This window comes from Notechis scutatus, chromosome 2 (genome assembly GCF_049901735.1).
Source record: "Notechis scutatus isolate UNSWTSFEM ecotype Mainland chromosome 2, rNotScu1.2, whole genome shotgun sequence".
NCBI classification, from domain to species: domain Eukaryota; kingdom Metazoa; phylum Chordata; class Lepidosauria; order Squamata; family Elapidae; genus Notechis; species Notechis scutatus.
Genome location: NC_142010.1, coordinates 143,152,065 through 143,179,500, shown reverse-complemented (window position 1 = coordinate 143,179,500; position 27,436 = coordinate 143,152,065). Strand labels below are relative to the sequence as shown.

General features: G+C 46.1%; 1 protein-coding gene across 2 annotated transcripts; it reads left to right on the top strand.

Moving 5' to 3' along the window:
* Positions 1-1,770: 1,770 nt before the first annotated feature.
* Positions 1,771-26,778, top strand: MBD6 (methyl-CpG binding domain protein 6). 2 transcript variants are annotated; one of them, XR_015747814.1, is made up of 14 exons: positions 1,771-2,134; positions 7,463-7,616; positions 8,605-8,741; positions 8,840-8,942; positions 10,112-10,277; positions 11,110-12,363; positions 14,413-14,972; positions 15,448-15,589; positions 16,702-16,883; positions 20,867-21,355; positions 23,285-23,362; positions 23,761-23,810; positions 24,698-24,773; positions 25,161-26,191. XR_015747814.1 is itself a non-coding variant. In XM_026673919.2 (13 exons), exons 3-13 carry the CDS (start codon positions 8,629-8,631, stop codon positions 25,233-25,235), a joined length of 3,210 nt encoding a protein of 1,069 aa, XP_026529704.2. In that variant the 5' UTR covers positions 1,771-2,134; positions 7,463-7,616; positions 8,605-8,628; the 3' UTR covers positions 25,236-26,778. The 2 variants fall into 2 exon arrangements, 1 of the variants encoding a protein (XP_026529704.2); XM_026673919.2 differs by lacking the exon at positions 23,285-23,362 and having other exon boundaries at positions 25,161-26,778.
* The last annotated feature ends 658 nt before the right edge of the window (positions 26,779-27,436 follow it).

Genomic DNA, 27,436 nt, shown 5'->3' with positions numbered 1-27,436 from the left:
CCGCAAAGGTGGTAACTATGAAAAAACGGTCATAAGTCACATTTTTCAGTGCCATTGTAACTTTGAATGGTCACTAAACAAACTTGTAAGTCTAGGACTACTTGTATAAAACAATATTTTTATTTTGGCTAGAATATTGTTGGATGCCTTTGAAGGATAGTGCATTGGACTTACATATGATTTATGGAGTATAAGTCATCAAGCCTTGTAGAAATAATTTCCCTTTGAATTATTTAATATGAAATAACCTTTTGTCAGCTTCTGCTCCATTCCTGAGAACCACAAATCATAATTTACCATGCTTGGTGGTATGCCAATACAATTGCCTATTTATCCATTTTTAACACATTTTATGAGACACCTTTCCTTGATCCCAATGTCTGCTTAATGTATATTTTGCATATTTCTACTGTTTCATTAATTTTTTCATAATTAAGATATGTATTGCTCTGATCTCAACTTTCAGTTTCTTTTGTTTAACATCCAATTGTGCTCAGGCTTAATTAGCTGAATATGTACAGCCTTTTATCACCTCTATGCCACACAGATCATCGGCACTTTGGATAGCTATTATGTTCTTGCCTTCAAAGCATGTTTTGGGAATCAAATCCAGAACCCTAAACTTCTGATAAATTAGGAAAACATCTGAAAAGCATCCCACCAACAAAATCCCAGATAAAATCATATCTGGTAGTGGAAACACCTCACTTGCGCTATACCTTGAATGCACAGCCATAAGTCAAACAGCGAATTATCATTTAAGAAAAAAGGCTAAATTATTTGCACTGGATCTCTATCAGTTATTACTTAATAGCTAATTGTTTACCTCAACTTCTGAGGTTGAGACAAGCTGCATGAGAATCTGTAGGCTCCTTCCCTGTTAGTTTGAAACAGAATGCTGGATTGTATGGCACTTTCATTTGTCCAAAGTAATTTTAATGTTACTTAAAAAGAGCTTCTTTGCTGGATCAAATGAGAAATCTATTCAGGGTATTGTTTGCAGCATGGTCAGTAAGATGCCTGTGGGAAGCTAGCAGCACAGGCATGGAGACAAGAGTTTTCTCCTGCTAATTCCCTACTTTCTCCAAGTGAGAACACAACTGCTTCCTTCACACAAAGGGCTAGGCTAAAATGAGGTTTTGTTTAAAGCTGTTTGTTGCCCAGGTACTTTAGTCCAGTAAGTTATCTAAATACAGCCAATTAGGTTGAGCATATCATGGTTAAATAAATCTGTATATTTATTCTATAGCCATCCATCTCATACCTGTGATTTTAGGCAACTTGCATTAATTCGTTTTTAATTCTTCCTTGGAAGTTTCTGCCCATTGTGGTAGAACAACTGTGGGTTTTACTTTTCTCCCCAGAATGGGGAGGAGTTTCCCTAGAATAACTTTTTACCATCTGGAGTTTCCATCAACTTATAGACAGTCTTTACTTAATGTAGTTGCATATACAGTACACACAAATTTTATCCATTCCGACTCAAAACAAGGATGGGCATGTAAGGACTTCATCCTTCATTCCCATTTAAAAGACCACTGAGGTACGGGAACGGGTCCTTTCCAAAAGCACCCAAACCTCTCTGCAAGCGCCTTTCAAGACAAGCAATTCGTTTCCGAGCATCTTAAGAGCTAATGGGCAAAAGGCAAGGCAAGGCAGGCCGCAAACAACAGGCGACAGGATTGACTGCCGCGAGTGCCGCTCCGATCTCCGCACCGGGACTTCAAAACAACCCAAAGGGCCCAGGCCAGATTTTACTGCGAGCCCTGCGCCCTAAGCGCAGAGCGAAGGAGGTCGGGAACGGAATTCCCAGGGCTGTTCCCCCACTCCCCAACCTCCACCCTCAGCCGGCCCCCAGTGCGCATGCCAGGGAGGAAGCTCCCTTGCTCTACCCCCTCCTCTTCCTGGCACTGAGTCCAGGGGGGAGGGAGGGAGTGAGGTAGGCACTGGGGGGTGGGGGTGGAGAGCACCAGCGATCCTCTGCACCCTGACCCCCCCACCCAACCCACGCACCCACCCGGCACCCACCGCAGGTGGGAGGGGGCCTCCCGTAGCCCCCCCTCCCCCCGGGGAGAGACGCGATTACAAGTTGGAGCTTGCAGCTGCTTCTGGGGAGGGGGCACCATGAACCAAGGTAAGTGCCAAAGGGGCCCCGGGCACACTCTGAAGTCGGACTCGAGGGGTGCATTTGGCATAGGCGAGGGGAGTCGTGAGTGCCCGGAGTCGAGCCGATCTCCCGCTGCAGCTTCTCTTGACAGTTCAAACTTCTGCCGGAGTTGCCCAGGCTTTCCATTAAAGAGGAGCTGCTGGGAAAAGGCGATTTGGCCGCCACCTCTTAAATTACTACTCTTCCTGTACCAAAAGGGAATGAATAATGGCTTTGGGGGAGAAGGAGGGGGATTCCCTTTTAAACCCGATTGCACAAAGCTAAGGAGAAAGGTTGCCGGGGTGCTTGGTTGCCTTATGTTCTCTCTACTTGGGGGGCGGGGGGTGGGGAGGGGGAAGAGGTCGCAGACCCCACTCCTAGATCTTCAGTTACTGCTATGGTGGGAAAAGTTCAGCCATCCTTCAAGGGGTCTATGACCTAAGGAAGAAGGGGCAGTAGCAGAAGGTTACTGGGTACTGTTTCCAGCTCCTGTTTTCAGGCTCTCCCAACTGCAGGTGGTTAAAAAAAAAGAGGGGGGGTTAGACAGAAGAGATGCATGTCACTGATATATTTCCCCACAAATTTCTCTTAAGAGGGTTCTCCTGGAATCCGGTTTGTGTATTTCCCATCCTTGCGTTGATATCTTTTCAGCCTGTGTGCAGAAAAGTAAAAGGAGGGCTCACTTCCTCCCAGTGTGATTGAAAGGTTAAAAAGTCACCAGGAAAGTGGTTAGGACCATTTCCTGACTCTCATTCACTAGGAGTTCCAAATAAAAGGAGATTAATAAACTTTCTTGTGATCATTTAGAAAAGCCGGAGGCCAAATATGCAGAAAGTATTTCTGTCTAGCAGTGTTGTGTAAAGAGGATGGTGGGAATAGTGGTCCAGAGGGCACCAGGTTGGGAAAGGCAAGAGTAGAGAAGGTAACTCTTAGAATCCTTTTCTTCAGATTACAGAATTGCTCTGGCTATTCCCATCCAAGCATCAATTATCTTTAGGGAGGTGGAAATTGGAAACTAGATAGCACATTTGATCTTATTCAGCAGGAATTTGCTTATCAGCTAGGGTAACTCCTCGGTAATTGTTAAAAAGTTTGAAAGCCGCACTCGCTTCCTATGCAAAATTCCCATTTCTTATTAACTTGCAGGAATCTAGGCAGTAATAATTAATGGTACAATATAATTTTCATCCAGGCTTGTTTGTCTCGCGATATTTTATTTTATTTTATTTATATTGATGCATTTGAAAATATGCTGCCTTCCAGATACTTTGGACTACGGTTGCCAAAATATTATTGCAATTATTATGTAGCTAGGGATCAGAGGAGCTGAAGTTGAGAACAACTGGAAGGCACAGAGTTTTGTATTCCCCTCTCCACCCCCCACCCAAAAAAAGAACTAGGTTCGATTCTACAATATTACCAATTGTTCAAAAGGCGCAGTATGTGTTTGTTGAAAATAGCTAGATTAGGTAAACACACCTTGCAGAACATAAACAATGCTAGCCTTGTTTAAAGTTAGATCAGAGTGCAGTTATAAAATCAAGAGAGTAGTCTAATCTTTTTGCTGCATACATTTTATTACGGGCAGTCCTCGACTTATGACCACAGTTGAGCTCAAAATTTCTATTGCTAAATGAGTTGTTTTGCCCCATTTTATGACCTTTCTTGCCACATTTGTTAGGTGAATCACTGCAGTTAAGTTAGTATCACATTTGTTAAGTGAATCTGGCTTCCCCAATGACTCTGCTTGTCAGAAGGTCACAAAAGGTGATCATGTGACTTCAGGACACTGCAACCGTCATAAATATGAGTCAGTTGCCAAGTGTCTGAATTTTGATCATGTGACCATGGGGATGCTACAGCAGTCACAAGTGTGAAAAACTGTCATAAGTCACCTTTTCCAGGGCTGTTGTAATTTTGAACAGCCAACTTAATGAGCCATTGTAAATCGAGGACTACCTGTACTTAGGACTGGTCCTCAGATTTCCACCCATTTGATCATGTGACCACAGGGATCCTTCAATGTTAAGTGTGAAAAGGGGTCAGCCACTTTTTTCAGTGCCGTTGTAATTTTGAAGGGTCATTAAACGAACTGTTATAAGTTGAGGGCTATCTGTGTCCTAATGGAGGATATCTATCCTGCGTTTACAAGATCCTGCCCATGTTGCCAACTTCCATTAAACTGTGGCAATAAGGTTCCTGCATATAGTTTCTGCCTTTTTATCCTCTGCAGTGGGTCAGTGTAGTTTTCTATACTGCTTTAACAAGCTCCCTCCAAAGAATCAAATGCCTTGAATATATTGAAAAAAACATATGGCCAAATCTTAACACTTTAAAATATATACTTAGTATAAAATATACACTAAAACCTATACACATACTGTTGATTTCTTTGCAACAGAACTACCTAAGCCTAAGCCTTAGTCAGTGACAATACAAGGCCTGGGCACTTTAACTTGGATGTGGAACTGTCCTTACCTCATTGACAGCCACTTTAGATGTAGGTGTTAAATTTCACTCATGAGAGTAACTAGTATGACAGGGCCCAATCTCAGGAATAGTGCTTTCTTTAAGGATGATAAGATGAACATCCTTCCGATTTTCCCCTGTTGTTTATAGTATTTTTTAAAAATGTAAATAAATATAGATGTATAATATAGGTATAAGATGAACACCACATATAGTTTCAAAAGAAAGAGGAATATTTTTTCTATTGCTTCAGCATTGCTTTCAAATGTTTCCTCACAAACAAAAAAAATCTACATTCACCTGCTCTGAAATCTGTTTTTATACTGCTTTAACCTTTAGCTCTGTCAGTGAATGAATGGGAGGAGCCAATCAATGTGTAGGCAGGTCTATTAACCATTCCCAGTATTTTTCCCCTGGATTTCTAAATTCTTTAGATATATTTTAATCAATTTATGTGTAGTGAGAGGAACTGCCAACTTTTTAATGGCTGATCCTGTCTTATGCTTTTTACATTCACCTGATCTGTAGAATTAATACAGATTCTCTTTTTTCCTTTGTGTTTTCTGCATGCCAGGCTACTGTTCAAGGCACTAAAAGTAGAGCATCTGGTTCATAGCATATTAAGAGTGTATTAACTATATACATGTGATTCATTTGGTTTTGGCTTAATTGTGGTTGATACAGGAACCATGGTTAAAGAAATATTGGCTTCACACAATAGATGGAATTAATCTGTTTTTTCATCCATTAGTAATTAATTCGAATTGGGCTATCATTTTCGGTCAGTTTTTATAACTGCAATGAAGGAAAATATAATATGGTGTCTCCCTACCGTTTAATCCTTGGCTACTAGCCTGATGAGTGTAGATTTTTCAGCTAATGTGAGAGCCAGTTTAGACTAAGCTAGCAAGCAGGAGACTGTGAGTTCAAGTTCTGTCTTAGCTATAAAAGCCACCTTGGTGACTTTGGGCCAGTCACTCTATCTCTCATGCCAAGCCACAGGGTTGGTTGTGGGGAAAATAGAAAGAAGATATATTGGATATGTTTGCCATCCTGAGTTATTTGTAAAAATAATAAAAGAAGGATAGAAATAAAGTAAATAATGTTCAGAATTCTAAATAAGCATTTCTTCTAATTGTTTTAGATGACAAAGATTTGCTTTTGGCTGATCAGCCAAAGAGCTTTCCAAAAATAAATGCTTGTTGTCTGCATAGGCGAAAAAGTTTATGTATATGGAGATGGCCCACTAGCCCACAGGCTTTTTGTGGGCTACTAACAAATGAATGTATTTGTAAAGCTCCAATCCATTACTCATACGCTCTGATTTTTTTCATTCCTAAACTTCAGCCAGCATCAACATGTTCCTGTAGAAGCTTCTTTTCTTTGTGGCATAGGAGAAACCAGTATCTTGTCTACAACTTCGTATCTGCCTAGAAATGCCACTCTTATGAATAAGAAAAATTAGCATATGATTTAGATGTGCAGCCAAAGCAGTTGGCCATTGGTTTGCTTTTATGCCAGTCATTATAAGTCATGCACTTAGGGATTCTTAGGGATTCTGGATTAATGGAGATGATTTCTGGTTTTTGCACGCAACGTGGAATGGGCTGGACTGAAACTCTTTCCTCTCATTGGTTAAATGTTTATTTGCCAGGAGGAATATAGAAAGTTGTGTTATGTTAAATCAGGCCATTGGTCCAACTAATCCAGTATAGTACTGTATTATCAACGGTCGTGTTTTGCCAATGTTTTAGGCAATAATTTTTTTGGCTGAATATGCCAGAGGTTGAACCTGGATTCTCCTGCATGTTTACTTAAGAAAATTTGCAGTGATATGGTCCAGTCCAGGGGTGTCAAACTCAAGGCCCGGGGGCTGAATCCGGCCTGCAAGGTGTTTAGATCTGGCCCGCGGGACTGCCCTGGAAACAGCAAAAAAAACCAGCATGTGGTGCCTATGCCAGCAAAAGCGGAGGTTGGGACGGCCGCGGGTGGCCCACCTGAGCTCCATTTTCACTGCCAGAGGGTTGCAGGAGCTCGGGAGCCCATTTTCGCTGGGAGAGCACTCCGGCCACCAGAGGCCCCCCTGACATGAGTGACATTGAGCTAGCCACGCCCACCCTGACCACGTCCCCCCAAGGTCAAACACAACCCTGATGCAGCCCTCAATGAAATTGAGTTTGACACCCCTGGTCTAGTCCAAGAACAGGAGATAACCTGGTGGTTCCCCCATTGTAGTCCACTTTGGGCTGTAATGCCCAGAATCCCTGATTCTGGCCATGTTAACTGGTTGTGTGGCATACGGGAACGGTTATCCAAAATATCAGTGTATTCCAAGTTGACTATCTCTAGACTGTTGTCTCTTATGGATGTACATTTGTGCAGATTATGTTCACCAAGCATGATCCAATGGTGTACAATATGGATCATATGTATCAATACATGCAGTCAGTTCCCAAGAGTTGCCACGACCTTATATTTTAAGCTCTGTTTACATTCAAGTTGGCAAATATGCCATTCCCCCCGCCCCCGCCCTTTAAACTGGGATTTTAATCTTCCATAATAATGAGGAATCTAATGGTAGGCCTTGTTTTCTTTGGGCGTTTATCTATCACTTCCTTGTACCACACCAAATAGTAAAATGCGATTCATTTTAAAGTAACAAGAACTTTTACTAACCCAGACTGGAATAGTAGCACATTAGAATGGTGTTCTAACATTAGCCCCACCCCCACCCCCATATCTCTCCCCGAAAAAGTATTTGACCCAGATATTTTCTATCAAAACCATTGTAGAGAATCTTGTCTCCCTCTTTCTCCTCGCTTGAGTCATGTTCTCCTTCCTTTCCAGGGGTAGGCTAGTGTGGCTCCTGAGTGGCGTGAGCTTGCTGGACAGGACACCATCTGGATTCTCAGAAGAGAGGCCACCGGACTGACTATGAGTGACTCAAGGGAACACACCCAGCCTTAATATCGCCTGCCGCGAGGTTTGCAGCCATGAGCAGGTAGGAGCCATCTGCATAGTAGAGCTGGATTAAAGGATCAGCCAGCTGTTTACTGTTTCATGACTCTCCTAATTTTCTTTAATAGGGCAGAGCCCGCTCAATTGGGAGAGGAGAGGGTGATGGGACTTGGATAATGTAAATCTGTTTCTCTGACTCCCTTCAGATCTTCCTGCTGGTTTAAGTCTTGTCTTACTTGTGTCCTAGTTCATGCAGTGCCACCTTTCTGCCTCCCTCTTTTCTTCTCTTCCAGCTACTTATTTGCTCTCTTTCTTTTGAATGAACCCCAACCTTTCTGCCTCTCCCCAGAATTTTAGAATAGAATCCTAGGAGTGAACTCTTCTATGACTGTACCACTTTGGACTGTATAAATTAGTAGGGAATTATATTGGGAGCTATTGTTATTATCCTTTTTTTTAAAAAAAAAAATCCATTGTAAAAGAAAACAGGACTTCCTCCTACCTGGAATTTGAGGTGGTGGAGTCCCCAAAGTGTGATTCTGTTGGTTTGTGTAGCTTGGCCGGAAGCCATCCTGTTGCTGGCTCAGCTAATAATAACTCTTACCCATGACACAAAGCCTCTTGCAGTCCTAGAGCTAATCTCACCTTTCCCTGATAGGAAAGGCTCAGTGGCAGGCTGTTTATTCCGCCAGAGGGTTTACCTGGGGAGTTGGGAGACTTATAGAGGTGGGGACCCAGTTTCAGATGCCAGGTTTTTGAGCAAAGCTAAGGGTGAAATCTCATGTTTTGTTTGTAAAGGTAGCAGATGCCTTAAAGACTCCACAGCTCCTCAGTGCTGTCAGGCCTGTGCAAGTAGGCCTCATCCTTTTCAGCTTAGAATATAGCCCCAGCTCTTGGGACTAAGGTTACCCATCTCTTACATTTCCATCCCCCGCTAATACTACGGTTGCGAGGATCCTCTCCTCCTGCTGCTCTTGATGCTCTTTGACCACTATGGTGCCTTACGTCCTAACCACCACGGGTTCTTCCAGGTCCCCAAGCGCTGAGGGAGCACAATGAATGGCGGCGATGATTGCTCTGGTGTGGATCGAGGTGGGCGCCCGGCAGTCACACCCGTGCCTGTGGGCTGGCAGCGCAGGGTGGAAGAGGGCAGAGTGTGCTATATCAGGTACAGCCTGCCCCCTCGACTATGTATTTCTTTCTCCCCTGCTCTCTCCACTGTTGTTTTCGTGCTAATCTGGCCTGTCCCTCTTTTCTTTCTCCTAGTCCTAGCGGGACAAGCTTGGCTTCATTGGAGCAGACTCGTGCGTATCTGCTGGCGGACGGCACTTGCAAGTGTGGACTGGAGTGTCCCCTCAACGTGCACAAGGTAGCGAGGGCTTAGGAGAGAAGCTGATTAGTATCCGAATGTTGAGAGATTCTGGGGTAGGATTTTTTTATTTGCCCAAGTGGAAACAAATCCCCTCAAGCATAAGGGATGAATAACACGCAACAAGACATGTAGGAAACTCTGACAGCAAATCAGTGGGCCCTTCTAGGTTTTCTAGCTGGCTGATTAGAGCTTTCTAGTTTCAGCCAGGTGTCTCTCTCAGTCTTCGTGCAGGTGGCAGGAATGGAGCCTGGGAACATTTACATGCAAAGCATGTGATTTATCACTGGGACATATTTCTTGCTAGTCAGGTGATAGATCAACTAAGAACACGATTTGCCACCTTAGCTTTCCAGCTTCTGTAATCTTGCCTGTTGGTTGGAAGTATATATGAAAACTGAATTATGGCACATCTGGAGGACACCAGTTTGAGGAAGGCTCAACAAGGTATATGCTTTGGGAGGACTTATTAATATCAGGCAGACTCCCTCACTCATGATATACTTGTTTAGCAATTAAGGTCTGCGGGAGAGGCTCTTCTAAACACACACACACTACTCTCAGCCTCTTTTAACTGGCCAAAAAAAGACTGAGCCAAGTGGTGGAATAGCATTTTTGAACAATTACATTTAAACCCCCTTCTTTATAACAGCAATCAAAACACACACTTTCATTTGTCTTTTTAAACTGTCAATTTGAATCTCCTTTTTTAAATGGTTCATTTTACGCTCTTTTATTTTAATTCAAACATACACGTTTGACTAGGAAGGCGGAATGCTTTGTGGTCCCGCTCACCCTTAAAGCCAGGGAAAGCCACTTCTTCCAAGCCAAGCACCATACTTGGTCTTTGAGTAGCTTGCTGTGGCTTGCGCTCAGAAAAGTAAGAGTTGAAGCCTAGACAATACTCAATTGGGTTACATTTCATTCAGGTTAAACACAGGTTTAATTGATCATAGCATGTATTATCAGGGGCTGGAGGTTGTGCTCCTCCACTTAAATCCCCCTGAAACCAGTGGAAAGTCCTTCTGAGAAACTCATGAGGTTTCTGATATTCAGCTACATTCCAACTATGAAGAACCAAAGAATGGGCAAATTCCTGCCCTAGCACTTTTGTCAGTTGAGGGAAGGGTTGGGTGTTCAGTCATTAAACCTTTCCCCGTTATGGTTAGGTGTTCAACTTCGACCCTGCAGCGATGGTGATTGGGAGTGAAGGCAGCAAGGGAGACCAAGACATGACCAAGCTCTGCAATCACCGGCGGAAAATTGTAGCAATGGCAACACTTTATCGCAGCATGGAGACCCATGGACCCCTCAGCCTGCCACACCTGGGGCCAGGTAACGTGTTGTTTGATGAATGGCCTGGTTTGTTTTTCTATTTGTACATCTCTTCTTCATCTGTTCTTCTCATTTGGTCTCTTGCTTGGGGTAAACAAGAGTCTGAGTAGAATTCTGGATTAACCTTCTAAACAGAAGCCATGCCAAGATCTCTCCCTCCCTCCCTCTCTCATCCATCCATCCATCCATCCATCCATCCATCTATCTCTATAAAATTTATTTGCTGCCTATCAAGAATTCTGGATTAACCTTGAAAACAGAAGCCATGCTGAGATCTTCCTTCCTTTTCCTTCCTTCCTTCCTTCCTTCCTTCCTTCCTTCCTTCCTTCCTTCCTTCCTTCCTTCCTTCCTTCCTCCTTTTCTTTTATAAAATTTACAATAATCTTATTGATTTAATATGGCTTGCAACTGTGGTTCTGGGTGGCGAGCATAGTATTAAAAGCAACAAGCAACAAAAATAAAAACCATAAATAACAATGATAATACCACTGATAGTAATAATTCCACAATAATGGCCTTAGTGGTACAACTGTAAAAAAAAACAAAAAACCGTGTCTTAAAATGGGGACCAAGGAGGCCTCTGAAGGTGTGAAATGTGATGGTAGGTTTTTCTATTTTATTGCTGAGGTGGAAAAACTTGGATGTCCCAATTTGTTTAAAGGAAGCTTGATTTTAGGGTGGTTCCCCCCTTCCTATCCCCCACCCCCCAGTTACCTAATCTTCTGCATTCTCATTCCATCGAAGCAGCTAGCCAGCCTTTTGGTATAAATTGGGGCTTCCTATTTTTTTTTCTTCCTTTTGGAGAATAATCACCGTTTCCTCTTATTTTCAGGGGCTGGAATGACTCTGCCATCTCACCCGGCCATGCCAGGGCCTAGCACTTGCCTGCAGCAGACTCTTTCCAGCAAAGCTCCAACCAGCTTGCCCAAGGGGTCAGATCTCTCCTTGCAATGTTCCTCTGATCGTTATGGAAGTGCCTGGTCTGGTCCAAGCTCTTCCTTTCCCCGCCTTCACAACACTTTCTCTGCGGATGGCTTCCCAGGCCGCCTGCCGGCCACTGTCAATGGCAGTGCCCGCCCAGCCTTTCCGTCTGAACTGAATGCTGCCGGGGGATCTTTTCCACCCAGCAAGACCTCAGCAGATGCCTCGCCCCGGCCCTATTCATCCAACAGTTTCCTCTTCCCCCTGCTGGATGAGGTGGGGTCTGGTCAAGAGAGCAGCCCCTGGAGTGGTCGTTCCGTCCCTCTTGGGTCGCAAGCCAGTGTTGCCGGCTCACCTGCCCCCACCAGCCTCTCCTCCGTGTCTTCATCAGCAGGCAGCGCTGAGCCTTCTCCACAGCGGTCACGGCCCTCATCCGCCTCCTCTGAGCAGGGCCCCTCTGGACACCGCCTGGCTTCCAGGCCCTCCAGCTTGGACGCAGCACCCCCGACCAACGCCTTAACCAACCAAAGCAGCAATAACCTGCCCTCAGTGCCCTTAGGAGCTGCCCCAGAAGGCAAAGGGCCGCCTGGCCTGCTGCTCCTTCCTCCACAGGGCCCAGGCTCTTTCCCAGCCAGCAGTTTGTTGAGCGCAGCCGCCAAGGCCCAGCTGGCCAGCAGGGGGCGTCCCGACGAGCTGGCTGCCAGCACTTTACCCAACCGCTTGCTGCTGTCAGTGGTGGGCGGGCGGACACCTCGGCGGCAACGTCGCTCCCCCACTGTCCTGCGCCTGCTCAAGGATTCCCACGCAGGGCAGGCGGGGGTCACCCACCCTGAGGAGGCACTGACCCGACACCCCTGGCCTCGGGACCAGCCTCCCGGAGGAGAGGCCAAGAATGGACCCCCAAGTGCAGCCGCCCCGGTACAGCCGCTGGCCTCTCTGCTCAGTCTGCTGGCTCCTCCCGGGAGTTCACCTACGCCAAGCCTGCCTCCACTTCTCCAGGCCCCTGCTGGCGACGGCCCCAGTTCTTTGCCCCCCTTCCAGGACTTCAACAGCCAACTCCTCAGCCTCTTTGGTCAGCTGGCCTCCACGTCTTCCGAACAGATCTCAGGGAGTTCCCCACAGCCGAAACCTCCCACCTCCCCGCTTGCATCCCATGGACCCCCAGGTAGGTCTCTACACATGGAGGTGGAGGTAGCTGTCCTCGAGTTTTTTGTCTTTCCCCAGATTGGGAGCTGCAGCTGAGTGGCAGCTGTCTGAGGCGCCTGGAGAGTTTGCTGCTTGTTCTCTTTTAAGGGAAATTTTAAAAAGGAGGGAATTGCTGGCCCCGTGATTGTCTTGCCTCCTTTTCTTGGCCAGGGAAAACAGATCTTATCTCTGCTGAAGCAAAAGGCCCTGCCTGAGCTGGATTGCCGCCTGATCCTTTCTGATCATGCAAAGTTCAGGCTATGCAATCCTGAATTTATAATGAAGGCTTTTCTCCAGTTACAGATTCTGGTTTGAATGATGTTTACAACAGGCTAATGTTTGGGCAAAAGAAATAGGTATGAAATGGAGGAGGTGGGCACCAAATAATCAGAGGTGCCCATTAACCGGGCATTTGAATATAGGCCTTTGTTTTGTTAAAGGTTATACAGACAGAAATAGCTATGGGAGAATGGTATACCCCATTCTGTAAAAGTTTACTCAAGCCAACCTTTGTTGTGGTGCGGCACAGTGAACAAGTAGCCATGGTTTAATCCTTTGCAGTTAGATAAATTGCTGATTCTTACTACCAGATTAGATGTGCCAGTTAAATTGTTTATCTTCCCGTCTTGAAACTTACAGATTGAGGAATGGAGGAGCAGTGGTGAGGAGTGGTTAGTCCTACCATTAACACTATCCCGTTCTATCTAATATATTCCCCTCTCCTTCCATCATGGGGACAAGTGTAGAAGGTGCATTCTCCACCCCACATGCCCCCAAACAATGTCATTCATAGTAGGGAAAATTAAAAAAAGGAAAACAACATTTGAGAAAAGTAGCTCTCCAATGCTGCCCTAGTAACACACATAATTATAATGTAAAACAAACATTGATTGGATTCATGTGTTATATTAAACCACTTTTGTTTTAATTAAGGCTTGCTGAATAAGCTACAGTCGAGTGGGTTTATACTAAGCTAACCCAAAAACTGTGTTTTTGCAAATCAGTGCTGAGAACCAATCCTGTCAACCCAAACAAAGTATTTTTGAAGTTGCTCACTCATGTCTGACTCCTCACGACCCGTGGACCACAGCACGGCCCGTCTTCTGTTATCTCCCAGAATTTGCCCGAATCCTTGTCCATTGTGTCAATGACACTATCTAACCATCTCATCCTCTGCCATCCCCTCCCTCCTTTTGCCTTCAATCTTTCCCAACCTCAAGGTCTTTTCCAACAAAAGCAAAGCCTACAAAACTTCAGGCTTAAAAGTTGATGCCTCATCAAAGGAGAAACAGGCAAGACCAAATGGTTGACTGATATGTACCTCAGTGGTGATCTCTACTTATAAAAGATTTTACTGGTCTCTGAATTAAATTAGAATTATTCAAGCACAATTAATTAACTCTGAGGCTGAAGGGTAGAAAGGATGAAACTCCTAAGCCCCTAGCACAGGGGTGTCAAACTCGATTTCATTGAGGGCTGCATCAGGGTTGTGTTTGACCTTGGGTGGGGGGAGGACGTGGGGTGTGGCCTTTTCAACATCTGTTTTCAGCTGCGATGGCCTCCTAGCAGCCCTCTGCCAGCGAAAACTGAGCTCATGGGGGCTGCGCATGGCTCTTCCAAGCTCCATTTTCACTGGTAGAGGCACCGCAGGCCAGTCCGATGTTTCCAGGGTGGCCCTGCAGGCTAGATGTAAGCCGGATTCGGACCGCAGGCCTTGAGTTTGACACCCACGCTCTAGAAAGTTGCACCGGGATGAATTTTCCCCTCTGCGTGTCCCTTTAATTATTCAGGAACACTGGCATCCCAAAACGTTGCTCGCAAGCCTACATTGTCCACTCTAAGTACTCGTGTAAGGAATTAAGTGGAGCAAGTGGTGTCTGCTGAGAGTTTGGCTACAGATGACCATTCGGGCTTGGAGCTTTTGCAAAGGGCTTCTCCCAAGTGCAGTGCATTCTGGGAACAAGCATCCCTTGAGGCAGGGGTGTGGCCATTCCTGTGATTGGTGATGCCTTTGTTTTCTTTCCTCCAGGTGCTGCTGCTGCTGCTGCTGCTTCGGCTTCACTCATGACTCCCAAAGCCCCTCCCACCCCCAGCCCTGTTACTCTCACCACCAGCACAGTGGAAGGTGGGGGCGTGGGCTGCCCGCTGCCCGCAGGCCCCGATCCATTCCCCTTCCTGGCACAGGAGCAAGCGCTGCCGTTTGGGAATGCTCTACCTCCTGGGCTGTTCCCGCTGGGCTCCTTCCCCTTCTCGCTGACCTTGGGCCCAGAGACACCACTTCCCCCTCTTAACCTGCAGGAGGAGCCAGACGGACAGCCCCTGTTGCCTCTGGTGCTGCCCAGCCTGGATTTGCTACAACAGCCAAGTGGGCTCCTGGCATCCCTGTTGGCGCTGCCAGAGGCGGCTTGCGAAGGGCAGAGGGAAGCGGCGACCACGGAGCCATTGTTGGAGCCCTTCGCCGGCTTGCCTGACACTCTGCAGCCCCTGCTCTTCCCAGCACTTTCCACCCCTCCAGCTGTCCTAGCTTTAAATTCAGCATTGTTGGCAACCGGCCTGGGCCCTTCTGACACAGGACCGATCCCTACGCAGGTAAGAAGGTTACGCAAGAGGCCAGTTGCTTTTAGGTTTTTTTTTAATTTCATCGAGATGCGGTGGGATCGGATGGGAAGTGCATCCCTCGTTATAAAGATCTGGTGGGATTGGATCGTAGGTTGAAGGCTATCTTAGGAACATGAAAGGTTGGAAGGAGTATAGTTGCTTTTTAGCAAAGTCTTCACAAGGCATATCCAGCTACTGTGGAGGTAATACTGATCTGTTGACTTTATGTATTAAGGAAGTGTGGTTCCAAGGAGACGCATTGAGTGTTATGAACTAGTTGTTGGATAATGAAAGAACCGATATTTAAAGAGCTCTGCGCCTGCTTTAAAGGCTAGAAACCCTGTTTAGGGTCAAACCTGGTGGCTGAGCCTGAGCAACAGCTTTGAGTTCTCTCCTGAAGTCATGCGAGGGGCTTCTCCTGGTGGCTCTTCTCCTGTCTCAGACCTTTCCTGTCCTTCCATCCCAGACTGGCCTGGCTAGCACTCCCGTGGCACCTACCTCCACTAACACCACACCGACAACTACTGAGGGGACCCCCTGTGTCTCTGGGCGGCTGAATCCCATATTGCCCCAGCTTGTCAATCCGCTGCTGAGTACCACACTTCTGGGTGAGTTGATGATCCTCTTGTCCGATGCCAAAGGTGAAAGATATTTCTGCCCCTAAGCAGAAAGAGATTGTCCCCCACAGATGTCCTATTGTGCTAAAGCAGGGGTGTCAAACTGGCAGGGGTGTCAAACTGGATGCGCCACGCCCACTCCAGTTCCACGAATGGGAAAAACATCATGGGACAGCAACGTGATGTGGCAAATTTGACACCCGTGTTCTAAAGTTTTGCTCTTCGTTTCTCCAACCTGATTCTTCCTGGCAGGAGATAATTGGACTTATGCATGTCCTCACTTATCAATCGCAATTGAGACCAACCGCACTATTGTGACCAGCTTAGGATCTCACTTCCTCTTTGGTTGTTAAGCGATTTTCCAGTCATCAAGTGAGGCATCCTGTGACCATGGCTGGTGATTTTACTCCTGTGCTGTTCATTAATCCTGCTTGTCAGAAACCGGTGGTGAAGTCACACAAATAGCAATCGTGTGACCGTGGAGCACTGCAATGCACACTGATTGCAGAGTGCCCAAATCATGTGACCATGGGTTGCCACAGTAGTCATAAATGTGAGGATTGGTCACAAGCACAAGCTGGTTTTCTCTACACCATCATAACTTTGAACCGTCATTGACCGAGGCATCAGTAAGCATGGACTATCTGTGGAGAACTGCAGTTTGAGGAAAGCTTTTGCCCAATGTGGATATGCCAACCATTTGCTTCTCCCTATGCAGGCCCTTTTGGCATTCCCCTGCTGATATGATTGGGTGGTTGAGGGAATAGAGTTATACTTACTGGCCGCAACTTCTGCCTGTGCAGGAATAGTTGTAAAGGGATGATTCTTCAGTTCAGCTCCGTGTGCCTGCTTTAATCCCTTACAAACAAAAGCAGTTGTGTGCACGTAGATAGATGTCTCTTTCAGATACCTTCTTGACTTGCCAAAATTGGATAGCAGATAAAATCCTCCTGACCTTCCAGCAAGTTCACTATAAGTTTAGAGAGAGAGGAGGTGTACAAAGGCCTACTGCTAGTACCCCTGGAAATATTTGGGATTGGTGCTGATGACAGCTATATGCCAGCAGCAGAGCTGACCTCCTCCCCCCTTTTGCCCATGTGAAGGTGACCTTCCATCCCTGAATCCAGCTTCAGGCCCCTCATTGATGGGAAGTCCTCTTCTCCAGGCCCAGCAGCCTCTTTTGCCACCCAATCTGCAAGGGCCTCTCGGAATCCAGCTTTTCCAAGGACAGCTGCCCTTACTAGCAGGCTCCAACCCGCTGGCTTGCCTCCTCCAGAGCTTACAGGTAAGCAGGGTGTCACTATCAGCCTCAGGGGTAGGCTGGGCAATGGGCAGTGCTTAGCTCTTCTCTCATATGCAACATCCATTCTTGGGGTAAAAGAGCAGGTTTCATTCCCAAATGTGTACTCAAGAGTAGTGCATTTTGCAAATTGGAATTGTGCATAGATTAAGCTTGAAGCAAAAAAAAAAAAAAATATCTGTAAGGACAATATAGGGTGGTTCAAAGGAGCTCATGAAGACTATCGATTCAATTGCCAGGTTAGGGATTGATTCCCTGGGATTGATAGTCTTTGGGGATTGTAACCTTCTCCTTGATGGTACTGAATCTGGGACGGCTAAGGTGCTCATGGCAACCCAGTCGTCAAATATCATCACATATTAAATCTGGTTTCTGGTCCTTGGGGTAGCTGTGATATGATGTAAGGAGGAGTACATAACATCAGGCCTTTGCCATGGTTAGATCACTCTTTGTTGGTGTGCCTGTGCAATTTCCCTTTCCCCTTACAAAAGGGTATGACCTATAAGCAATAGCACTTAGACTTATATACCGCTTCACGGGGCCTTCCAGCCCTTTCTAAGCAGCTTACAGCAGTGATCCCCAACCTTTTTGACTCCGCGGCCCGGTACCGGCATCAGCTGGGCGCCGCGTCCGGCACCGCATCAACTGGGCGCCGCCATCTTTTTGACGCGAAAGATGGCGCCAGCGCCCGTGAGCTTTTCGGTGAAATGGCTTTCTACCCGGAAAAGCTCACCGGAAGCGCTGCTGCTGCCATCTTTTTTGATGAAAAAGTGCTTCCAGTAAGCTTTCTACCCAGAAAAGCTCACCGGAAGCACTTTTTACCAAAAAGATGGCGGCGCCCAGCAACCAGCGGCCCGGTAAGACTTGTTCTATGGACGGTACCGGTCCGCGGACCGGGCGGTTGGGGACCCCTGGCTTACAGAGTCAGCCTATTGCTCCCAACAACAATAGTCCTCATTTTACTGACCTCGGAAGGATAGAAGGCTAAGTCCACTTTGAGCAGGTTAGGATCGAACTCCTGGCAGTCGGCAGCCTGCAGAATTAGCCTGAAGTACTGCATTCTAACCACTGTGCCACTACAGCTCTTATTAGGCTATCTGTGCCAGGTGCCTGATGAACCGGAAGGAGTTTCAGAGGACACATGAGGTTTTTCCTGAGAGTCTGGTAGGTCATATGTTGGAGACCTCTGTTTGTGCCTGGAATGGCCAGGTATTGAGGGCCTTGGACCTGGTGGTTCTTACGCAGCCTCTCACTGTACAATAATGAGGACCCATGGTGGCACAGTGGGTAGAATGTAACATTGCAGGCTAATTCTGCCAACTGCCAGCAGTTCGATCTTCACCGAGTCAAGGTTGACGCAGCCTTCCACCCTTCCAAACTTGGTGAAATAGGAACCCAGATTGTTGGGGGCAATAGGCTGACACTCTAAACGACTTAAGAGAGGGCTGTAAAGTATTGTGAAGCGGTATACAAGTCTAAATGTTATTGCTAATCCCACGGAGGGAGAATGAGGAGGAGCTAGATTTTCCAAGAAACTCCAAAAGATAAAATGTCAGCAGAGAAACCCAGAGAACCCTTGGAGGAAGACAACCAAGTGAACCAGCTGAGCATGCCTAAGGACCCATATGAGGGATTAAACTGTTGGATTAAGATTGGTGACATTTGATTATTTCTGCAGTTTTTATTGCATTGGCTGATTGCCAGCCAGCTATCCTTTTTAGAGTGATTCCTTCCTCAAGATCAACTCCTGTGAAGAACAGTGATTCTCAAACTCTCTTAGTTCACAACATCCTTAGGGTCCTAGTAACTTTGTCATTGCCCCAAGTTCCCAAAACGTGTGTCTGGGATGCTGCATTATATTTAAAATTTTCAAGAGAAACACAGCAACCCTCGGCTAGTAGTTCCTGCAATATCTGACAGTAGAGAGCAAGAACAGCCTAGATGGAGATACGCAAGATCTGTTGCTAAGTTAATGAAAAGTGAAACTTGTTTTAAGTCCACAACAGAGAGATAATATTCAGAAGTGACTTAAACACTTCTTAATTTACTGAAGTATAAATAGAAAGAGGAGCTACTACATAATCCGACTGGCAAAATTCTGTTGTTTTACCCATCACAATAAAAGGAATTTTAGTCTCCCTTGTGGAGTTAATTTTCTACTCTAGCCTACCTATGATCGACAGATGTTGGGCATTACTCTATTTCCTGTGACAATTGTTGGATACTGTTGTACTTCCCTCAAACATTTAAAATATCGTGTGGCTGTAAGAAATAGAAATAGGGTGGCCAGTTCCTGTTGGTTTTAGTTAGAGGAAGAGAGGGTTGAACCTGAAAACTTCAATTTGTAGAACGCCCCAAGACTTCATGCTCTCACCTCACCTGTTTATACAAGGACACTGAGGGAGGGCATTTGTTGGTTCGGAATCGGGTCATCAGTATGCAGGTGATACTCCGATGTATTTATCAATCCCCGACTGACCAGCCAATGTGATCAGAGTCTTGTCCAGTGTGCAAATATCAGTGTGAACAAATTGTTGTGTGGGCAATAGTAGAAGGAGTAGAATTTTCTGGCCCCAACCTTCCAATCTTTTCGTAAGAGCCTAAAGTTGTGGCTGTGCCAATCGGCTTGGGGCCCCGGTGTGGGGATCAGCGCAGTGGAGATAGTTGATTAATAACAGATCCTCCCTCCCCCCCCCTCTGCTCCCGCCCTCCCCATGTGTCTTTGGTTTTAAGGTTTGATTTTAACACGTTTGTTTTAACTAAGATGTAACCCGTAAGCTGCCCAGAGTTATTCTATGGTAAGATGGGCAGACGATAAAAAAACAAATAATGAATAAAATCAATTTCTTCCAGAGCTGTAAGGAAGTTAGAGCCAATCCTTATTACCAGCTCTCAGGAAGACTGGTTTGGAATACATTCCTCCCTAAGTCATAAATTATATGGGCAAGGAGCATATAAATAAATAAAAGGTTTCACAAAGTTACTGTTGTTGGATTGCATCAAAAGAAGAACATACCAGCAAGAATAGGATGCTTTTTTCAGTGTCCCATCCCATCCTTCTTTGGAACTGATGAAGTGGAGAAGTTTATCCACCACCTTTCCTGTTGCCCTTTCAGGGTATGCAAAACCTGAAATCAAGATGGGTATATTTCTTTGAGCCTCCCCTGGGTTTCAGTGATAATGCCAGGTTGGTGCCCTCATCAAGTCATGGAGGAGGGCAGATGTAGCTTTCAAAAGCAACAAGCAGAACCCAGGGCCACTAAGGATTCAGTTAACTGGTTGAATAAATATTAAAGTGAGGCTCATAGAAGTTTTAGGGGTGAACAAAGCAGTGAGACAGCAGAATCTCGTTACTCCTCTATTGGGCCTATTCTTTCCCAGTTGGGATTCAGTTTTCCTAAACAAACCAATATATTCTGAAACATGTTTACTACTGTACTTGGCGTGTGTGAACTAACTAGACGTTGTTTGTTCAAGTTGTTCCTTCAAGATGGCGGCAGCGGAGGAAGCAGTATCAGATCACAGGGAGAAAAGTTACTAAATTAAGTAGGAAACTACAAGGAGAGGGGGGGGGAGGGAGGAAAAAAGGAGTAGAAAGTTAGATAAGTAAGACAGAAAGGATAAAGGAAAAGAAAAAATTGGAGCCAGGGGGAAAAGGCCAGCAAAAGAGCAGCGCAGTTGAGTCAGAGGCAGCCAGCAACAGAAAGGCCAGGCTTCTGTCCAATACGTTGTTTCTCTGAAAGGTTAAAAGATGAGAAAGGACCAGGATAAGCCAATGGAGTGTGATATTAATGGTCTTTAGGAAGAAAGTCCCAAGAAATGGAATATTCAACAGCAATGTAAATATTCGAATATCCGTCCTCTTGGCAGCATGTAAATTCAGAAAAGCGTTTGGAGATGCAACCTCTGAATGCCGCAGGGAAAATTGAAATGATCTCACGAAGGTTTCTTCTCTTTCTGTTTGCCAGCTAAGCACTGGCTTCAGTGCCCCAGAGAAACTGGTGCTACCCAGTGAGCCTCCAGCCTCAGCCTTGTCCAGCATGCTCCCTGTGCCAGAGACTGAGCCAAGCCACCAGGCTATCTTGCCCCCTTGCACGGACACTGCCCTCACAAGTGCCTTAGAGTCGCCCAGAGCCCTTGAGCCAGCCAGGCAAGGGGAGCAGGAGGCCGCCTCAGGGCAAGAAGCCAGCGGTTCCCACTCCCCCCACAAGCGGCTCAGATGTAGCCCAGAAGAGCTGAATGGGGACTCTGCCAGCAGTCTTTCACGCGGATCACTCCGGGGCAGCAAGACTGGACGTCGTGGGGGCGGGCGGGGGCGGGGCAGGCGGCACTTCAATGGACAACTTCCTGAGTTGGGCTCAGGACATCTCTCGCATCCCACCTGGCGTTGCAATGGGGAAATGGTGGCTAGCAGTGAAGAAACCCAAGCAGGTCCTTTTGCTGTTCAGGAGATAAAGGTAAGTCGAAGGGTTTCAGTGGTCCTCTCCAACTTGGTACCCTTCAGGTGTTTGGAGACTGCATCCTCCGGGATTCCCAGCCAACCGGCTGAATTCTGGGGGTTGTAGTCTCAGTATGACTAAAGGGTACCCAGTTGGGGAAGGCTTGGATGGAACAAGGAAGGAGTTCAAGGAAATTATAGGGAATTTGCTTTACCACAATTGTCCAGATACTCCAAAAGGGAAAAAAAAAACTTGCTTTCTGGAGGTACTTTCTTATTGACAACTCTATCGAACCCCAAGTGCTGGACCAGGAGGACCTTTGATCTAGTCCACTAAGCAGCTATGTTGGTCTCTTCTTTAGGTGAATGATAACTCCAGTTTGAGCCCTGGGTCCCACACTGGCCACAATTGGGATTAATATTTGCATTGCTAAGCTAGGCAGTTGTTAAGAGAATCATGACCAATTTTACGAGGGTTTTTGTGTGTGTGTGTGCGTGCGTGTGCCACAGTTAAGCAAATCAGTACAGCTGATTCAGCAAATCTAGCTTTCCCCGTTGATCGTTTATTAGAAGCCAGCTGAGAAGGTTGCAAATGGGGATCATACGACCCGAAGACACGTCAACCGTTGTGAATGCCTGCTGGTTGCCAAGCACCCAGTCTTGTTCACATGACCCTGGGGATGCTCTGACAATATATAAGGATCACTCATAAATTATTGTTTTCCATGCTGTTGGTAACTTCGACTGGTCACGAAATGAATGGTTAGAAGTCGAGCACTAGCTGTGTATCGTAAGTGCTCTTTTTACATCAGTCCGGATCCGCTAGGAAGATGCCCAGTTTTTCCATAGTCCTCCAGAAAGCGCTTCATGGTGTGTCTTTGTTTATTTTCTTTTATTGGACCACTAGACAGATGATTTCATAGTATTGATTAGGTTCATACATTATGCTAAGCCATCATTTTCGTAATCATGATTTGTTAAGTAAGCTACAGTTAGCAAGTTTCATATGTCATAAATACCGAGGCTAAACTTTTCATTTGCAAACCAGAACTGCTTGGGTTTTATGTCACTCTAATCAGGGGCCAGGGTAGCATGGCTCTTTTATGACTGGTGGACTTCAACTCCCAGCCATGCTGGCTCAGGAATTCTGGGAGTTGAAGTCACCCAGTCCAGAGGTGGGTATTCAGCAGATTCTAACCAGTTCTGAAGAACCGGTAGCGGAAATTTTGAGTAGTTCGGAGAACCGGCAAATGCCACCTCTGACTGGACATTTTACAGGATCCTTCCCCTGCCACGCCCACCAAGCCACGCCCACAGGACCGGTAGTAACAAAATTTGAATCCCACCACTGCCCCAGTCATAAAAGGGCCATGGTTCTCCACCCCTACTCAAAAAGCACAGGTTGCCCCTGATCCTCGCAGTGCTTTCTACCCCTCCGGCTGTCTTAGCTTTAATGTCAGCACTGTTGGAAACCAGCCTGGGCTCTCCTGACACATGGCTGACTCCACACACTAAATGGAGGTCAAACAAGGAGGCTTTGCTTTTAGAAATTGAAAGCTGCCGCTTTTCATCTTAGTGAGACGTAAACAAATTGGAGGGAAACTGCATTTAGTGCTCCAGTCTCTCCTAATAGAGATCTTGTGGGGTTTGGTCATAGGTTGGAGCCTATTTGAGGAACTTGTGGGATTGCTTAGATCATGGGTGTCAAACTCGCTGCGTCAATTTGCCGCCATGTGATGTTTCGCGATGTTTTTTCCCTTTGTGGGGCTGAGCATCGCCTCCGGCCTGCAGACCGCCAGATTGACACCCCTAGGTTAGATTATAGGCGCAAATAGCGGAGGGTTTGCAGGTCATAACCAGCTTCTAGTGGGATAAGACTGATATTATGGCTTAGTGTGATGTGTGAACGCAAACATTGTTTTGTTTCCTTTGATTGCTCCTTCTTCAGAGGACTTTGGTTTTAAAGTAAAAGACTATTCTAAAGCTTACTCAGGAAGAATTTTGGACTCTTCAGACTATGGGGGAGGTATGTATGTGTTGCTGTTTCAATAACTTGCCCTCATTCTAACAATATTAAATATAAACCCATGCATGTAGAGAAAAGGAGAACCACGTAGCGATGTGTCAGATTATCTAATATTGTGCATACCTTACGTGAGGAAGCATTTAATTATGGGTGTCTCTTTGTGTATGCACTTACATTTTCCCACTTTGTTTTTAGATTGAAATGAAAAAAAGTTTAGGAAAGCTTTACTCTTTCCTTAAATTGAATGAATAATCTGATCCTTATAAAATTGGTTGTGAAACCATGCGTTGCCAATGAAGCAAATTGTGTGGAGGGTCTTATTGCCAGTTCTGGAGTACTTTTAGGAAGCTGACACCTTCAAAACTGATACTTATCTTCTAACCCATTTCTTTCTCTAGGGCCCTCCGGGTAGGCGACCAGCCAGACGTGGCCGAAGGAGGAAAAGCAGGTGAGAATCAGTGTCCAGAAGGGACGGAATTCGTAGAGATAGCAGAATTCAAGACAAGCTTGGGATATCTCAGAGATTATTTCTTAGTTTACTGTTTGTAGATAGTCTCAGTCATCCAGATCATGGTTGTCCCAAAGGTGCTTTTTCAGGAGGCAACTGGACTTTCTTGTTTTCTCTTTTAAGACCAGTAAGCTTCATCCAAGAAGTTTCTTCAGCTGACAGGATAGTGGGGAATGGAAGAATTTATGTTCCTTGCAGACAGCTGGTCATTTGCATCCTTTTAGACCAGGGGTATCAAACAAGTCCTGGGGGCCAGATCCGGCCTGCGGGGCACATAGATCTGGCCCACAGAGCCACCCTGGAAATGTCGATGGACCGGCCTGTGGTGCTTCTGCCAGCGAAAATGGAGCGGCCCTCCCAAGTCCTGTTTTATTTGGCAGAAGGTTGCAGGAGGCCGTTGCTGCAGCTGAAAATGGAGCTTGGGAGCCCGTTTTCACTGGCAAAGCACTTGGGCCAGCAAAGATGGATCTCCCGGAGGGCTGCAGGAGGCTGTCATGGCCAAAAACGGGGCCCAGGGAGGCCCCATGTGCTCCCCAAGCTCCATTTTCACCGGCAGAGGGCTCAGGAGCTCATTTTCGTTGGCAGAGTGCTCAGGCCACCACAGGTGCCCCTGACAATTAGTGACATCAAGCTGGCCACGCCCACCTTGGCCATGCCCACCCCAGCCCCCAGGGTCAAACACAACCCTGAATGCGGCCCTCAATGAAATCGAGTTTGACACCCGTTTTAGAGGGTCGTTGCAGCACCTGGAGGTTTATCTGTGTCCTCAGGGTCAGCTGAGTAGCGCTCCTGGTTCCTGTATTCTTAGTCCTATTTTCTCTTTGCAGTGGTGTCCGGCCCAGTGGCCGCCCTGAGACTACACGGATTCGGGGTCCTAGCATTGATCCAGGATCCAGCCCATTGGTAAATATATATTTTTTTCTCATGGGTGAATGGGTGATAATGTGAAATAGACCAAGCCTGTATTTCTTGGGGAGGCGATTCTCCTAAGGTTTGACGTACATTCTTGATGCGTTTTGCCTCTTTTTAAATTGAAGTAAACAGCTCCTTTGTGGTTCCTACTGCAGTTTCTACTACAGTGTGGAGGAAAAAATACCATTGATTTTTGGCAATTATGGCTGCAGAGGGCCATTTACAAAGACTGCAGAAGGGATGCTCAAGGATTATTATTATGTGCTCCTGAGGATGCCCCCTCACCACTTTGTAAGGGAAGGAATAAGGAGTGTTGCTGTCACCCCAAATTGTGAATTGTGCCTTAACTTGTCTTTCCTCACTGTTCCCCCTTTATAGGTTGACTACACTGTTGCTCGACGGCCTCGGCCTGGCCGGCCTGTAAAAAACAGGAGGAGGAAATTGGCCACATAACACTGCCTGAACTGAGGGGTCTCCACCACTGTCCATTCTTAAGGAAAGAGAGCTTGAGACATCTGTCTCTCTCTCCCCATCCGTGACCCCCTTCCATCTCTGGGGCCCAGCCTATGGGTGTAGCCCAAAGGAGGGGAGGAAATACCAGCAAAAGATCGGTTGTTGCTGATGGCTCTGAGCATCTTTGACCATGAATGTGTTTTAGCTTCACCACTTGCCTGGATCCGGAATCTTCTGCCAGAGGGATCTCTAAAAGCACACGGTGCAGCTCTGGTCTCAGCAATTTTTTGGAGGAGGGGGGGCTGCTGTTGGGAAGAGGCTGGGGGAGTGGGGGTGGGGGAAGAGAGAGAGGAAGAGGGCCATGCCCATAGCACTTCTTGAAGCCATGTTTGTAAACGTTCCTGTTGGTAGCGCAGGAGGCCCTCCTGCCCTTGCTTTTGTGTCTTCCCCCCCACCCCTGGCGAGATTCCCCTACGGTTGGGTCCCCCAAACCTCAGCAAGGAGTAGCAAGGGCTCTGTCCTCCTGGAGGGGGACAGCACCGCCCTTTCACTTCCCACCTTACCTCAGGCCTGCGTGCGCCGCATGCAGGTGAGAACCGGCTCAGGGTTTTAGTACAAGAATCAGTCGCTTCTTCTCTCTACCTTGCCAAACACACACTCTCTTGCGCTCTCTGTCTCTCTCTCTCTGACACACAGACAAGCTCGGTCCTGATCCCAGTGGCCAAGGTACAAAGCAATAAGGAAAATAAGCCACGTTAAGTTCAAGGAAAGTAATTCCTTCTTTCAGTTTTTCTTCCCTCCTTTTTTTCCCCTCAGCCTCCCTGCCTCTATGTTACTCAAAGACAGCGACAATATGCTAGACCCTGAGTGGTGACTTAGCCTGTTCTCTCTTCCTCCTCAAGTCCTCCTAAAAGCCCTACTTTTTAAAACTATATATTATTTCCTTGTATTTTCCTTTTTAAAAAAAAAATCCTCAAAAGGACACTCAGGTCACAGCATATTGGGGTGGGGTAGAGAGTTAAAAAGAAGATTTTGTGCCCAAAAATATACTCGGCCCATCTTTTGCCAGAGCCAGCTCCCTCTTCCCTGCTCCTCTCCTCATTCATTCCCCAAACACATACACTACAATCCTCATCTCTAAATGACCAAATCACTTCACACCACCCCCCCCTCTTCCCCCAACTGGTTGCGACTCTCGACACATTATGCAAAAGCACTGTGTAGATACTGTACAGGTTGTGCTGTGTCTCCCCTTCCCTCCCATGCACTTCAACCAACCAACTTCGGCCTTTTTTTTTGTATAAAGAAGAAGAAAAAAAGGAATGGGGGGGGGCGGGGGGAGGAAAGCTATTTTTCCTTTTTTGAGCTTAAATTTTGTTTTGTAAAAATAAAAACACACAATTGTGAATTGTAGCTTTTCTATGGGAGCGACTTTTAATTTAACAGATGAAAATATTTTGAAGCTTAGATTGAAGTTACTGTTTATTTGTTTATTTTTTGGGGGGGTGTTTTGTATCAAGTATTAAAATATGTATTTAAAACAGCTGGATGCGATTGTTTTTGGGCAGCTGAAACTCTAGGCTTGGAACAGGACTATACTCTTAGGATGTGGGAGAGGCTGAAACTGCCTTGTCTAAAAGAAATAGTTTTACTGGGCAGGCAAACTTAACAAGCAATAACAAGCAGGTGGTTTGCAGATTGGCAGCTGCCCCCCTTCATTGTGCATCTTTCAATTCTCATTCAGATCTAGCATTAAATTAGAAAGTGTTTTCTTCATGACTAATGATACCTCAAACGCATTAGGTAATGCAGCATGACCAAATTACCTCAATGAGCTCACCTCCTGAGATCATGATGATACCTAGACCTCCTTGTCTTTTGTCAGCCGGTCATCAGCTTGCATTAGAAACATGGAAGCAGCAGTAGCAAACTAGTTTAAAAAGCTAAAAGGAGACCTAAAAATGCTACATATTCTAACTCCTTGAGAGAGAAAGTGAGACAGGTTATTTTGCAAGATAAATCATGCTCGCTGATCACCACTTTAACAGTTCCAACCAAGTTTTGCTTTTTCTTCCCCATACTGGACATCTTTTTTTTTTCCATTTGCCTAATTATTATTTTTCTTTGTTCAACCTATGCAACATGAAAAAGCTGTGGGATGGTTTTTATAACTGTCAGTATAGACTGTCCTGGATTTCAAT